Source organism: Dysidea avara, chromosome 12 (genome assembly GCF_963678975.1).
Source record: "Dysidea avara chromosome 12, odDysAvar1.4, whole genome shotgun sequence".
Lineage (NCBI taxonomy): Eukaryota > Metazoa > Porifera > Demospongiae > Dictyoceratida > Dysideidae > Dysidea > Dysidea avara.
The window spans coordinates 18,767,683-18,781,913 of NC_089283.1; the positions used below are offsets into that span (position 1 = coordinate 18,767,683).

Genomic DNA, 14,231 nt, shown 5'->3' on the forward strand with positions numbered 1-14,231 from the left:
ACTATTCATTGCATTACAGAAACAAGTGACATCACTTTATTAGTATAAAAAGAGGACCACTTGGAAACAGCCTCATTGCAACTGCTCATATAGTTGAAGTGAACCGATCAACTGTAATGATGTGGACCTCACTGTGTGCTATCCTCTTCATTCAACTGTCGCTTACTGCTGCATTTCCTATCCTGCAGCCATTTGAAGATATCCTGACACCATTTGAAAATGATACAACAGAAATCCAGTCAAAATGCAGCACCGTTCAGTGTCCTAAGTTGAAGTGCTCAAAAACTATACTAAAAGAAGGGGAGTGTTGTAGGAGTTGTGATACAGGTAAACAAGTACAGCTGTAACATACCTAGTATCCCGCTTTACAACAACTTAGTTAAATCTCTTTAGTTGTAGTAAAACTACATTTGTGTTGAATCAAATTGTTGTCAGGTGCTGCTATTGTACTAATAAATTAATCTTATATATGCAAGGTCTCAGCAGCTGCACTAACAATCAAACTCACCATTTGTCCATTATTTCAATTAATGTTGTTTACTGATTGGTATCTATCAACAGAGAATACACTGGGGTGTTTGGTGAATGACAAAACATATGAAGAATTGTCCATGATTCCATCTAACAGTTCTGATCCATGTGAAGTCTGCCACTGTTGTGTAAGGAATTGTAAAATAAGAATGTTTAACATTTAAGGTATAATTTTAGATAGGAGAAGTGGTTTGCAGCAGAATATTTCAAGCCTGTCCTCAACTAAAATGCAACCATGATCAGATTGTGGTAGAGGAAGGGAAGTGCTGTCCAAAATGTGCAGATGGTAAGCTTAACAACTACTCACTATTAATCACATTAACACACAATTGTTTTCTAAGTCTACAATTAATAAACAGACTAAAGTCTCTCACTTTTTTTTTTGTTTCCTTACAGAAAACAAGGTCAACTTGGAACAAGGTATGCACATACTGATGTATACACATAACCAACACTCATACTGAATCTCTAACTAGTATGCCTGACTATATGCTATATTGCTTTTTTAGCAACATGTGAAGAGAATGGAATCACCTACCAAGATGGTGATATATGGAATCCTTACTTTCCCAAGTTTGGTGTTCTAAAATGCCAAAACTGTACTTGCAAGGTACAACATGATCACACATTCTTGTATTCAACTACTAAATATTCATTATATTTTCATAGAGTGGGAAAAAAATTTGTGAGAAACTGTCATGTCCTCCAGTAAGAGAATGTACAGCTGATGATCCAGTAGAAGAAACTACCATCTGTTGTCCAAAATGCACCAGAGGTAAGCTATAGCAAAAGCCAAGCTTTCTGTAGTAGTTCATTCTTTCCTATATCCAGTAGTTACTGATACAACAGAAGCTACAGACAATGACAACACATATACACCACCAAGTTTGGAACCAACAATGTCAACCAGTAAACCTTGTTCAACAGTCACCCATGCCTATAAAGTATATGAGACAATTGATGGACACATTGACCAGATTGCCATCGAGTCAATAGCCATTGCCAATGTAGATGTGTACGTGTGGTCAAACGATACCGTGATGGCACAGTATGAATCATACTCGAGTAAAACATTTACAGAAACTTATGTCAATGTGCGCTTCAGATACATAGGAAATACAAGCCAAGGTAAGATATATACTTAAAGGTCTTATTTATATTATATGAATATACATATTATTAGAATTGATACAAACTGTTATTGATTGGTTCAATACAAGGAAGAGAAAACATAGTCTGTTCTACTGTAAGCATCGATGTTCTTCTAGAGTGATTAGACTATTACAGCCAAGTGATTCTAACAACTTGGACAGCTGCTAACTGATAAATTTTACTTAATTGTATACAATAATCATGTATTTATATATTTATTTACAACAATTATTTCATTAACTGCTAAATGTATTTGAGTTACGTATACCATGCTGCAATGGTTGGGTCTAAATCGGAAAAGTAAGGATGCTTCAGAGCTTCTTCAGCTGTTATCCTGTAGCGCGGGTTGCATACAAGATGTTTCTGTATGTGAACAACAAAAATGACAATGTAATCCATCACTTCAAAAAAAATTATTACCTACTCTATGGCATCTTGAAATTATGCATTATTATAGCACACAAATGCTATGTTTAACTTTAAAATAATTTATACAGATGATTTTATCATGAATAATTGCAGAATAATTGCAGGAAGTAGTTAAATGCCATGCACAGCAATGAATTTTAATGCCAAGGCTCTGACAGATGCTATCACAAATCAACATCGACATAGACCAGCATAGCACTTAGAATACAATTTTCTGTGTGGGAAAATCAGGTTTCGTATTATAACTGTTTACAGTTTAATAACTACAAAGTTAAGTGACTAACTGAACATACATAGTTACTAAAAATGCCAATTTGTATATCAATTATCAAATTCATAACATAGAAGATATCACAAAGGTACAAGTACACATATTAGAAAGTGTATAGTTACACATTACAAACTAGAACTCAATAGTGGAGGAGAGGGAGAATATATTCAGGCAAATAACAACTCAGTACATTCTTTAAAAAGAAAGAGTAGAGTTTCTCTATTGCTAAAATAGGCACCACACTGTAATCCAAACATAAACTTAATATGTTTAACCACATGTACGTAGTTGCTACTACTACTACTACACAACATTCAAGTACTGTATCATATGGCATGCTGCTGTATAAGAGATTATAATATCTGCATGGGATATACTCACAGATATACGTGGTTTTAATATTTCCATTTAAAATACCGTATAGCCTAAATATTTCGAGGAGTAAATTATTTGAGGCTGAGCAATGTTGCTAAAAATAAATTTTTGGTGGATTGGCAAACACTCCCAAAATGTATTAGACTATATGGAGGTCTAAATATCTCAAGGTTAAAATTTTCGCTGATAACGCCCAAAACCACAAAATCAGTGAAATTTTTCCCCCTCAAAATATGTTGCTAAAAACAAAATTTTTGTGGATTGGCAAACACTCCCAAAATGTATTAGACTATATGGAGGCCTAAATATTTCAAGGGTAAAATTTTCGCTGATAACGCCCAATACCACAAAATCAGTGAAATGTTTTCCCCCTCAAAATATTTAGGCTATACAGTATCAACCAAAAAACCAACCTCACCTTTTCTCCAAGATGACTTGGTAGTATTGGCTAGCTAAAATGCGCCTTTAGAGTAACCCAAAATGCTTCCAATAAGATTCTACAGAATACTTTATTTACTGGTACGTATGTTCTACTTGATTTACTTGCTTACTTATAACTTCACTCAATAATAGCTAACACTATCGGTTTGATTTCTTTGCTATTCAACACTGCTTGGTTCCAAGACATGCATTTTTGTCAACTACAGCAGCCACAGGGAGTTAGTAAAACGTGGAATACAGAATAGCGAAATAAGCAAAACTTATCTTTTGCAGATTGTACAAATAGTTACATGCTCTATAGCAATCATACTTTATTTACACCTTGCAACAGCTCTGCATGGCACGCCACGGCGATGGATAAACAGCAGCTGGGCAAGCATTAAATAGGACAAGCACACCCCAGAATGATCTACCCTCGCTAACTTACTTATCCATACTCTTTAGTTGATATAGCTAGTTCTATTCTTAGGTTAAACTAGCTGCCCTTCATATGCATACGACCGAATTTATTAGAGTCACACTAGAGTTCAATAGGGAAGTCCAGTGGTTGTGTGTCTTTAGATGAATTTAAAACTCTTCAGGTTTGAATCAAGAGTGTAAGAAAGTAAGTTTAGCAAAGATAGACTGTTCTAGGGTGATTGGTTGTGTGCTTGTCCCATTTAATGCTCGCCAGCTGCTGTTCTATCCATCGCTGTGGTGCGCCATGCCAAGGTAAATAAAGTATAATTACTATAGAGCATATGACTATTTGTACAATCTGAAAAAGATAAGTTTTGCTTATTTCGTTATTCCGCAATTCCGTATTCCGCGTTTTACTAACTCCCGCAGCCACAATGGACTTACTAAGGTATTGATTCACAGAAGCATATCAATGGCTTCATATGTTGTCAACCTCATAAGTATAAAACAAAAATTGCCATAATATTTTATACCATGTTTCAAACAGTCAAAGTAAAAACTAAGCAAGATTTATGTAGTGTTCTCCATATATAAGGAGCTGTGTAACAGGTAGCCGAAAACTAAGCAAAACCACTAGCTTGCTTATTAATAGGGGTAAGCATTTAGACACTCAAGTACGTATGGCCTCATATGCTGCCATTATTATGCAACGTTCACCTATGATGAATTTGTTACAGAAAAGCTAATAAACAAGTATATAACAAAAAGAAGAAATTTTATAAGCTAGTATACTTTAACAGTATCATGAGTTATAGTTAAAGCACCACTGCACGTGTGTACAGAAAATACAGCACTTGGGGGCATGTCAAGAGGCTAATACAACACGAATAGGCAGTGCTTTAAGTGTTATACTGTACTTCCTGGTCATCTGGCTTGGAATGATTTTCTCTAGTACTCAAACCGCTGCGATATTCAGTGATCACGAGATCAGTAAGTGCTTATATAATCTATTTCTAGTCGTAGAACTAACTAATAGGATTAGTTAGGCTAATTTTAGCAATTACAACATCATGCATGTGATCAATTGTGCTGCCTTAGAGAAGTCGTGCTTAAATAGCTTCGTGATCAGATGATCAGTAAGTGTTTATACAATCTTATTTCTAGCTGCAAAACGAACTGGCAGGATTAGTTTGGCTGGTTATAGCGATTTACAGTGTCATGCACGTGCTATCCTAGTGGGTTGTTTTCATAACATTCCTTAAATAATTTCTCTGTCTAACTGTACTGTATTTGCCCAAGTGTGCTGTATTTTCCCAATTAGCTGCATAACTGTACTGTATGACTGCTAATTAGTACTGTATGGACAATACAGTACACGGCATCGCTTTGATCCTCCCACGTAAAGTACAATATTGAAAAAGTACATACATTGTTATATATCTGCTCATAAATTACAGTGACGAATTCCTGGTCATGTGTGTACTTTAACAGTATAACATACCAGTAACGAAAGGTGATGATTGGTTGCACTATAGACAATTATTTTCTATATTCAACATCGAGATAAAAGCCCATGCTACAGCGCGTTTGGTTTTGGAAGATTATATACGTCTGTAGTATAATACTTCAACATATATGTGCCAAAAACCTGGTAGTTTAAGAAGTATTGCTAAATATGGGTATATATTACACTTGTAATGTAATGCTTGTATCTCATACATGCATGCACAAGAAACTGTTGATCACAAGTTACGTATGGGAAGAGTGAGTATAAGCAAAATATATGCACTTGAAAATGTGAACAAGTAGTTTAAGTTTGTCCCCACACCTATTTACCATTACCATATTAGTATTTTTGATAGCTCAGTATCAGATACCAGTTGGCAGCCTTCAAATATAGTATTGTGGTTTTGTTAATGCTTCAGTAAGACTAAACGTCAGTACAACACAACATCCTAATGTCCAATATTTCGATTCACTTTAGCAAACCTTTCAAACAAAGCTTACCTGTCTTGATGCTTAGCAAGCAATTGATATACAATACTCAACATGCTTCCATTGCTAGAATGAAGATGCTATTGTATTATGGTGGGGGGAAACCTTAGTAATACTTGATGAGCTGCTGACAAGTTTTTCTTATATTCAGCAAACCAAAATCAGTTTATCAGTTAAAGAAATATTACTGTAAACACTTATAGTAGAAAAACACTCATCTTTAATGCAAAATCACATGAAATTGCTACCCCAGCATCTTAATATGTCATAGGCACCTGTAAAAATACTATTTTATAGCTATTATAGCTACTTTTAAGGCATCAGTTACATTTTAAAGACCTAAATGCTGGAGAGTGATTATTTGATATGAAATATTACTAGGTACTGTAGCTAGACTGATGCTGCAATTATAGTGTTCCAGAGTGTAACCCCCCTCCTCCTTTAAAAGTCCAGATCTGTCCCTTCCATCTCAACACTTTACCCACTCAGTTACATTCTGGATCAGCGGGTCATTTGTAAAAACAACTGTCTCAACCCTCGTTGTAACTATAGTGATTTCTTTTTACAAGAAACATTAGAGTAATTACAGTGTCACAAAATATGACCTCCCTCAGCAGATATGACATTTGATGGCCTTCCTTTTAGGAATAGTGACTGGTAGTATTGATTACCTCACTGCATCCGCTATATCTTAGATCTTCCATATTCTGCAATTCTACAATTTCAGCTGTCTTTATTTGTTTCTCAAATGTGATATGTTCCTTGTGTGTAAGACATTTTTTCTACCATGTACTTGTGTACGCAACTACCTTAACGTGTTAAAACATTTCAGCCATTCAATAAATTTGAAGACCACAACACGCAGCAATAGAAATTTAATTAACAAAATGTTTGAATACTACACACAACTACAAGGCATGAAGACAGTAATCCAAACTCCCACTATTCATTTGCTACTATAATCATTAGGATAATATCAAGTTTCATTGTTTTACAAGTAGCAGTTGTTTAAACAACACTTTGCAAACCATAAGTTAAATACCACATACAAAAATTAAATATTTCATGAGAGTCAAAACAACACATTACTGTACCTTAAGTAAATCCAATCCTCTCTCGTCCAGTGATGGAAGCACACTTGACATTGGTACAGGAGAGATTTCAGGGTATTGCTGACAAGTTCCATTGGTAAATATTTTAAGTTGCATATTCAAGCTCTCACCTTGTATCCTTGTAGCTTCTGCATCTCAGGCCACATTCGCTCAGTAGGAGTACCAACAAGCCTTAAAAGATTATAACATTTAAATCAAAATTAGAGTTGAAAAGTATACTTGCCGAAATATTCGCTTGAGTTGCTCATCGACATCATTACCAGGAAAAAGTGGTTTGCCGCCATTTGAAAGTTCTGTGTATTAAATTGTTGTGAGAGTGTAAGTGTGTTAATGGATAATTCATTAAACCCACCAGCAAATATACACCCTGCAGACCAGATATCAATAGATGTAGTGTAGATTTGTGCCCCCATTAGAACATCAGGTGGCCGATACCATAGAGTAACCACCTGTACAACCAAAGTATGATAATTAATGTTTACTAAAAATGAAAAGAATTTACAAGAATACAAGATTCACTAGTTTTTAAAATCTTTCAACGCAACATACACACAACTACATAAGTATTTAAGGAAAACTATCATGTATCACCACTAAGGGAGATTACATTTCCATTCTTCAGCTTTACATGGAAACCATGCATCTTAAGCATTGTAGTGTATAGACAATGCAAGTAGTTGTGGCTATGTGGACTTCACTTCTTCACGCTGAAAGCACAATTTCCTCAGGCTTTGAGGCTAAATCAAGTTTGCTAATGTGGCAGTGTTGGTATATCTACTCAAGACTTTTATAGCTGGAGGTTCTATACAACAATTCATAATTCATAAATCAAATGTTACACGTGCTCCTTTGTATTCGTCAAATTAACCATCCATTAATGATTAATACACAGTGCTACAGTGAAATCTTATGGGACCATCATACATAAGCTAAATTGAAGTCAAGGAGTACACCTCACCTAACTACATTTACTATACATATGAGCAAGGTATAGTTATGAGAAAGGTTCAGTGCATTACTTACTAGTTCACTACACATAGTAAACTCAAAGCTTACTTCAGCTGAAAAGGATCGAACTGGAATTCCAAATGCTCTGGCTAGTCCAAAGTCTGCGAGTTTCAATTCTCTGTTCTACACAAAACTAAATGTACAATACAACCCGTCTATAATTTACCTTGTTAATAAGAATATTCTGAGGCTTTAAGTCACGGTGAAATATGTTCTGACTGTGACAGAATGCAAGGCCTCTTAGAAGTTGGTAATACAATGCCTTAAACAAGACAAATAAAAAAGATCAAAACTTCAATGCATCTCACATACATAATAATTTAGCATATTAAGGAAAAATTAGGAATTTTAAGGATCACAGAACAAAAAAAGTAGGAAAACAAGGGAGATCGCCTACACCTGCCAGATATACTAACACATTTAATCCCTACTTCAGTCTATACCAGGTGTAGGTGATTTCCTTGATGTGTACATTGTACATACTGTGGTATGCTGTCGGGCTGACCAACACTGAACAGTGAAAAAATCAAGCCTGTATCCTTAGCTGTTATGCTTGTCTGAAGGAATTAGTTAGTTAAGTCAGTCAATCAGGCAGTAGAAAATTTCACTAAATAATTTTTTAAAATTTCATAGCAACTTTTTGGAAACATTTCAGATCGTACTGAAGGCACTTTTGGATTATATTTAGCCAGTACTGCCAAGGTGTTGTGAGGCTGGTTTTAGGGTGATATTTTTGGCCAGGAAAGCCCAAATCTTTATGATTCCTAATATACAGTACTGCCATACAGTGTGATAAAATTCTAACAAAATAATACCACCCAATACATTTGTGTACGGATGTCTACAGGTAGGTACCTAAAACTTGGGAATAAAAGAAATAGATGATGAAATGTATATCTTAAAAAGAACATCGACCACCTTAAAATGCAGTAACAAACATAAAATTCATGGCATCTTAATCATAAGTTGCAAAATACCTGTACAGTTTTCTTGTCAACATGACCCCTACACGTATCGAAATATTTCTTTAAATCTTGGTCACAATACTCGAATACCATTGTCAGTTTTAGGCTCTTGTGCAAAACATCATTAAGTCTGTTGAAAAGTAGTGCACATACATAACTACACTGCGGTATGCCAGTATCAACACGCAACACAACATATACTCTCTGTGTGTAACTTGTGTAAAATGATACGGCTAGTTACGATGACAGTTACCTAATGAGAATCTCACAAAGTCACCATCTTCATCTTGTTAATGAGACCAGCTCATTACAATGGTCGTATTAATCAACTATACTGTAGGTCTCAACCAAAGGTAGGCACACATTACAGGTTCCATTGCATGACTTTATTCGTAAGAAAGCTGTTAAAATACTGAGGTGCTTCAGATGGCTATTTCAATACATCTCATGACCTGAGCACTCAACAATTATAGCAGCATTATACCTACGTACATAGAGAATTACACCATGGAAACCAGCTAATATCTAGGGCAATAACTATTAGTCTTAAACAATGATGCTCACTGACAGGGTTATCAGAAATGAAGAGGCTACTAAAAACAATGGAAATTATACTATTTAATTGAAGTTCACATTCACGATGGTGCTACTACACACACAAAATTATGAGAGTTGTAAGCCCACTGAAAGATTGGTCATAAACAGATCATATATGGGTTCCTTCATGCCAAGTTTATGTAAGGTGACATAATCTTCTATCACAAAGAGTCATGAATACACCAAGAACTACACCACAAAGAGCAAGCAAAAAATTAGTTCATGAAACACATGATATATGTACAAACACAGAAAGACAAGCCCGCCTAATTGTCTCAATACCTTTCACAGTAAACAGTCCTTGAGATACTGATACTGTGCATACTGAAAGTAGACAGGTATACGCAGGAGAGCCTTGTCAACAGTTCTGAGAGGCAAAAGGAATAAAACCAATCATAGGTATAGCTAATTCACTGGTTAGACAATGTCAGCAGCAACATCTACGGAAGCAAAGTTAACCAATATACTCACCAATATTTTGGCCTAAAAACATTTCATGTTCAAACAGCAATGTAAAGTACATTTCAGCTCAGAGAAAGTTGGTCATGCATCATAGCTTTTTGATACATTAGCAAGTGTGACTGCACAACTAGATATGGAATTTGGTATTGATATGTACATCTTTCATCTACTTCTATTGCAAGCAAGTAAAGTACAGTATGGATTACACCAGCTAAGCTGTATACTCATCATAAGATGACCGAGGAGATCGATGATGTGTCACTGGTTTCCTTTAATCTAAGCTACTGTATCATTGTGAACAGACTACGATATTGTGTTCAATTGGTGGATGTATGCCAGGAAAAAAGAAAAAACAAGTCAAAACATAGTTTTAGCAGTAGTCATACATAACTGCTAAGAGAATATTGGGAGACTTGTTCTAGAACAAGCATTGCCAAGCCAATACTCATGAAGCATTTTAAAGGAGGCTTAGTCTCATTATTATACGAAAAAGGACAGTTGGTTAGTACCTTTCTATTTAATATACTGTATGTCTGGCTTACTGATAAGAAAACTAGTAAGCATATACACAAATCATTCTATCAAATCAAAGTTGTTAACCATTAAAATAGTTACATGTTGGACATAGTTTGAAATAGCACAACATTGAAATGCTAAGGCTTACAACTGACTAATATGAATACAATTGATAATTGGTTCTCAATCATATCCTGAATCACTAGTTATTTTAATTTGGTGTGAATCTAATTATGATAAGTACAGTATGTTATAGTTGACCAGTTAACTGCTTTAACAGAGCTGTACACATGTGGGACTGGAGCTTAATAACCATGTTGACAAATACCTGTGGCTTCTTTCCCTCTTTGAACTCTGATGCGTATGTGACATAGCATAAATTAGACACATCAGGTTCTTGATAATGTCATTGCAACCATTAAAATATTGACAGTGTCAGGTTCATAGTTCAACCACATCTGTGCATATAATATGTTAATCCATTATAATAGAGAGGTTATTATGCCACTGTTTATATTCAATAGGAAACTCCTTCACAAACACACAGACCAGTGGCAAGCAGGTCAACGAGTAGCATGATAAATGCCACAAGTTATTAAATTATTCTCAGAAAATGTAAGAATTACTTTTACAAAAATTCATGACCATACGTCGTATGTACGTCTATGGTCTGAAGCATAGTTAAAGTTGTGAGCCCAAATGCAAACGACGAACAAAACTTCACTCAGTTACTACCTCGTTATAGTGACCACCTACGACCCAAAAGTCAAGGTTTACTTCATGACGTAAAGAAGGACTAAAAATCTGGTTACACGTCAACACTCTAATGTGGTATTCTTACAATAGCAAGTGAAAACATTATGTACATGTAATACACCAAAAAGGTGACTACACAACTCCACTGGAAAACTACAAAGTTTACCTGACAATATTTCGATGCTTCAACTCCTTCAACAGGCATACTTCTCTCAGTGCTGCACTGGGAATGCCCTGAAATAAAACAAACCCATTACTCATTACTCTTTAAACTACATTAAACTACATTACGTATGAAATGTATTGCATTAATGTATTGTATTGCATTACGAATTGCATTAAACTACATTACATATGAAATGTAGTTTAATGCAATTTTGTGGAAACTTCCTTATAAGCAGATTCACAGTTGGTTAAACTTTTAGACAGATTTTTTTGAGAATTGATCTGATTAATGTTTTCACACACTGTTAACCTTTAAAGTTACAAAAAAAGTTGTTTATAAAATGCATGTGCTAAGTATGCATAAGTCACTAAAGTAGCTATTAATGTTCAATGATCAATAATTTAAATACAAAGGTTGTAGACTTACAATTCAGATTTTCAAAACACAAAAAAATAAATGAAGGCTTTTACCGATTGTGACACTCCTTTTCCAACCTATGGCAGTTTAAACATAATTTACATGATGCTTTAAAGAAGAAGTTATCCTTGAGGTTTGTGAACTTTGTAGACTCTAGCTATGTGGAAAGTTTCTTTGTCATTGATATGGTCCATTATGGCATTGTTCAAGCAGCAACGCTTTAGCGAATCACCCAAGATCAGTTGCCTAATCGTCACCTTATGAGCAAAGCCTTTAAGCAAGTGAGCTAATAGTGATTCTTGTCAATCCAGGAAAAAATTTCAACTGAATTTGGAAGAAGAAGACCGTGAAACAAGTAGAGAAACAGTGCTAACAGTACATAACAGTTCTAGTTGCCAGTTACTTAAACATTACAAGTTTTCGGTAGATATTTTAACAATGCCATAAATAGCATGACATGTAAAAAATACAACTAGATATCTTTATGATTCAAAACAACAAACTAAAATTAGGAAATGTCCCACACAATCAGAAGTATTAAGTCCAACATGATGCTCAATGAATACAATTAATTTGTTAAACAATTATGGAATAGTGTAAAATGAGTGAACCTTGTTCTTAGCAAAGGATATGACTTAGCGTGATAAATATGTATGTAACATGGCCAGGAAATCCTTAATTTCATACCTTACATACTAAATTGTACCATTAAAGTCAATGATAAGTTTTTGTCGATGAATATGAACTTTGTGACCCAGTGGGGTTATAGCATCCATTAGACTTATATACTCCTTCCTTGTAGTGCATAGTTGCTAAAGTACATGACATATGACTTTTGTCCTACACATACATAATGGAGTGCCTTACAGGAAGGGTATGTATGTATATATGTGCGTGGTATTCCATGCATGCGTGGATGCGTGCATAGTGTGTGTTTCTATTTGTCTGTACAACCGTATATTTGAGCTTGTCTGTATATTTACGCCACTACTCAATCAATCACCATGGTATGCATTGCTACATAAACACGCACATACACACACACACACACACACCCATACCCACGCACGCACTGCAGTACATACTATTCCATCCATCACACACATGCACACGGCCGATGAAAACATGCACATATAATATTATATTTCCCACCTACTTCGTGGGAGAATGTCCTCTAATGTATTCATCACTAACCACACAACACCACTTAGGGTAGTGTTGCTATGGATGACATCACAATGACATGACATTCTGTGACCATACACATTTTATACATTCAGCACTTCAAAGTTAATCTACTTAGATAATAATTTAATACGTGACTTGTTTGTTGAGTTAAGAATTTTCCCTTGTTAACATAAAACATGAAAACTACTTCCAGGAAACATTACATAGTGCTGTTGGCCTTGGTATTAAGGACATGACTAAAACACGGAATGGACTGGAAAAACGGACTAGCAAATGGACTGGAAAGAACTTGCCTGAAAACGTTTTATAGCCATAGAAATCCACTGTCTAGCTGCTAGAAAGAATATAACATGAAGCAACGATCTGAAACAAACCTCTGAACACAATGTCGAAGTGTGCTCAAGCCGATATTAAGCCCTGCGCTTAAAAGTAGTCTGAAATTAAGTTCATTTTGTGTTTAATTTTTGAAAGTGTATTTTCCGTTTCGCATGCGTAAACAAGACAAGACACAAGCTTTAAACCACTATGTTACTTGGATTTCGTGGTCTGGTTATTTGCTGCAATTAGTTAGACGGCTGATCTTCAGTTTTACAGGTGACAGCTCCTGACAGGTAGGCTTTGTGGGACCACGTTGTATTTAATCAGCTGGCAAGGCACTACAAATACAGTCTGTGTTATTTTGTTTGTTTGAACTTGTTTACAACACTAACTGACAACTTCGCTGTCAAAGACGCTCACACTGGCAGACTGCTGCTTTGTAAATTATCCCAGGGTTTAGTGGCGGCTCATGCATTCAGAGTTTATTTAAACTGTTGTTACGTGTTATATTCTTCGTAACAATGATATAGTGAGTTTTTCAGGGAAGTTCCTTCCAGTCCGTTTGCTAGTCCGTTTTCCCAGTCTGTTCCGTGTTTTAGTCATGTCCTGGTATTAAAGATGAAATGTTTGTGTTTCTCTTCCTACAATATAATAGCAGAACCTGGTTACAGTCCTTGGAAAAGTGGCAGAACAAATCCAAGAATGTTTTGACATTGTTAAGTTTGGTCTGACATTATCAAAATCTACTTTGATACATGCTTATTCCAGGCAAACCTACCTCTCATCCCCACCCATATCACTTATCATCTCATAGCCGCAAACTTCATTATTACTGTTATTGGTCACATGAGACTGTATTTTTCTGCTAAGGAGATTTACTATCACTTTACTGCTCAAAAATGACTTTTTGCTGCTCAACAAAGGTAGTAAACATTATTAAGTTTACCTAACACTTATAGTGAAAGATAGCCTGCTGCTCCTACAATTTGCAGTATTTTTTTATAATAATGAATAATGAAAAATGACCTCCTGCCCGCATGCAAATCCACCCCTCGTGGATAAGAAATAATCAATCAAGTTTGCCTGACCTAACATACCATCACTGGGTTACGTTACAAAATGCAAGGAGACAA

General features: G+C 35.4%; 2 protein-coding genes across 3 annotated transcripts in view; one reads left to right on the plus strand and one right to left on the minus strand.

Annotated features, from left to right (window-relative positions):
• Positions 1 to 1,925, plus strand: LOC136241895 (chordin-like). 2 transcript variants are annotated; one of them, XM_066033281.1, is made up of 8 exons: positions 1 to 327; positions 562 to 659; positions 709 to 817; positions 928 to 951; positions 1,041 to 1,141; positions 1,201 to 1,306; positions 1,366 to 1,659; positions 1,715 to 1,925. In XM_066033281.1, the coding sequence occupies exons 1-8, from the start codon at positions 117 to 119 to the stop codon at positions 1,849 to 1,851; spliced, it is 1,080 nt and encodes a 359-aa protein (XP_065889353.1). In that variant the 5' UTR covers positions 1 to 116; the 3' UTR covers positions 1,852 to 1,925. The 2 variants fall into 2 exon arrangements, with proteins under 2 accessions (XP_065889353.1, XP_065889352.1); XM_066033280.1 differs by having other exon boundaries at positions 4 to 327; positions 1,363 to 1,659.
• LOC136241896 (cyclin-dependent kinase 5-like) overlaps positions 1,708 to 14,231 on the minus strand; it is a 16,789-nt gene continuing 4,265 nt past the window's right edge. Inside the window, exons 3-11 of the mRNA XM_066033282.1 lie at positions 11,176 to 11,243; positions 8,691 to 8,808; positions 7,880 to 7,975; positions 7,762 to 7,836; positions 7,058 to 7,154; positions 6,929 to 6,998; positions 6,816 to 6,876; positions 6,688 to 6,765; positions 1,708 to 2,046 (exon numbers count right to left, since the gene is read on the minus strand). Coding sequence (XP_065889354.1) covers positions 1,942 to 2,046; positions 6,688 to 6,765; positions 6,816 to 6,876; positions 6,929 to 6,998; positions 7,058 to 7,154; positions 7,762 to 7,836; positions 7,880 to 7,975; positions 8,691 to 8,808; positions 11,176 to 11,243 — 768 coding nt within the window. The 3' untranslated portion in view covers positions 1,708 to 1,941. The remainder of the gene's footprint in view (positions 2,047 to 6,687; positions 6,766 to 6,815; positions 6,877 to 6,928; positions 6,999 to 7,057; positions 7,155 to 7,761; positions 7,837 to 7,879; positions 7,976 to 8,690; positions 8,809 to 11,175; positions 11,244 to 14,231) is intronic.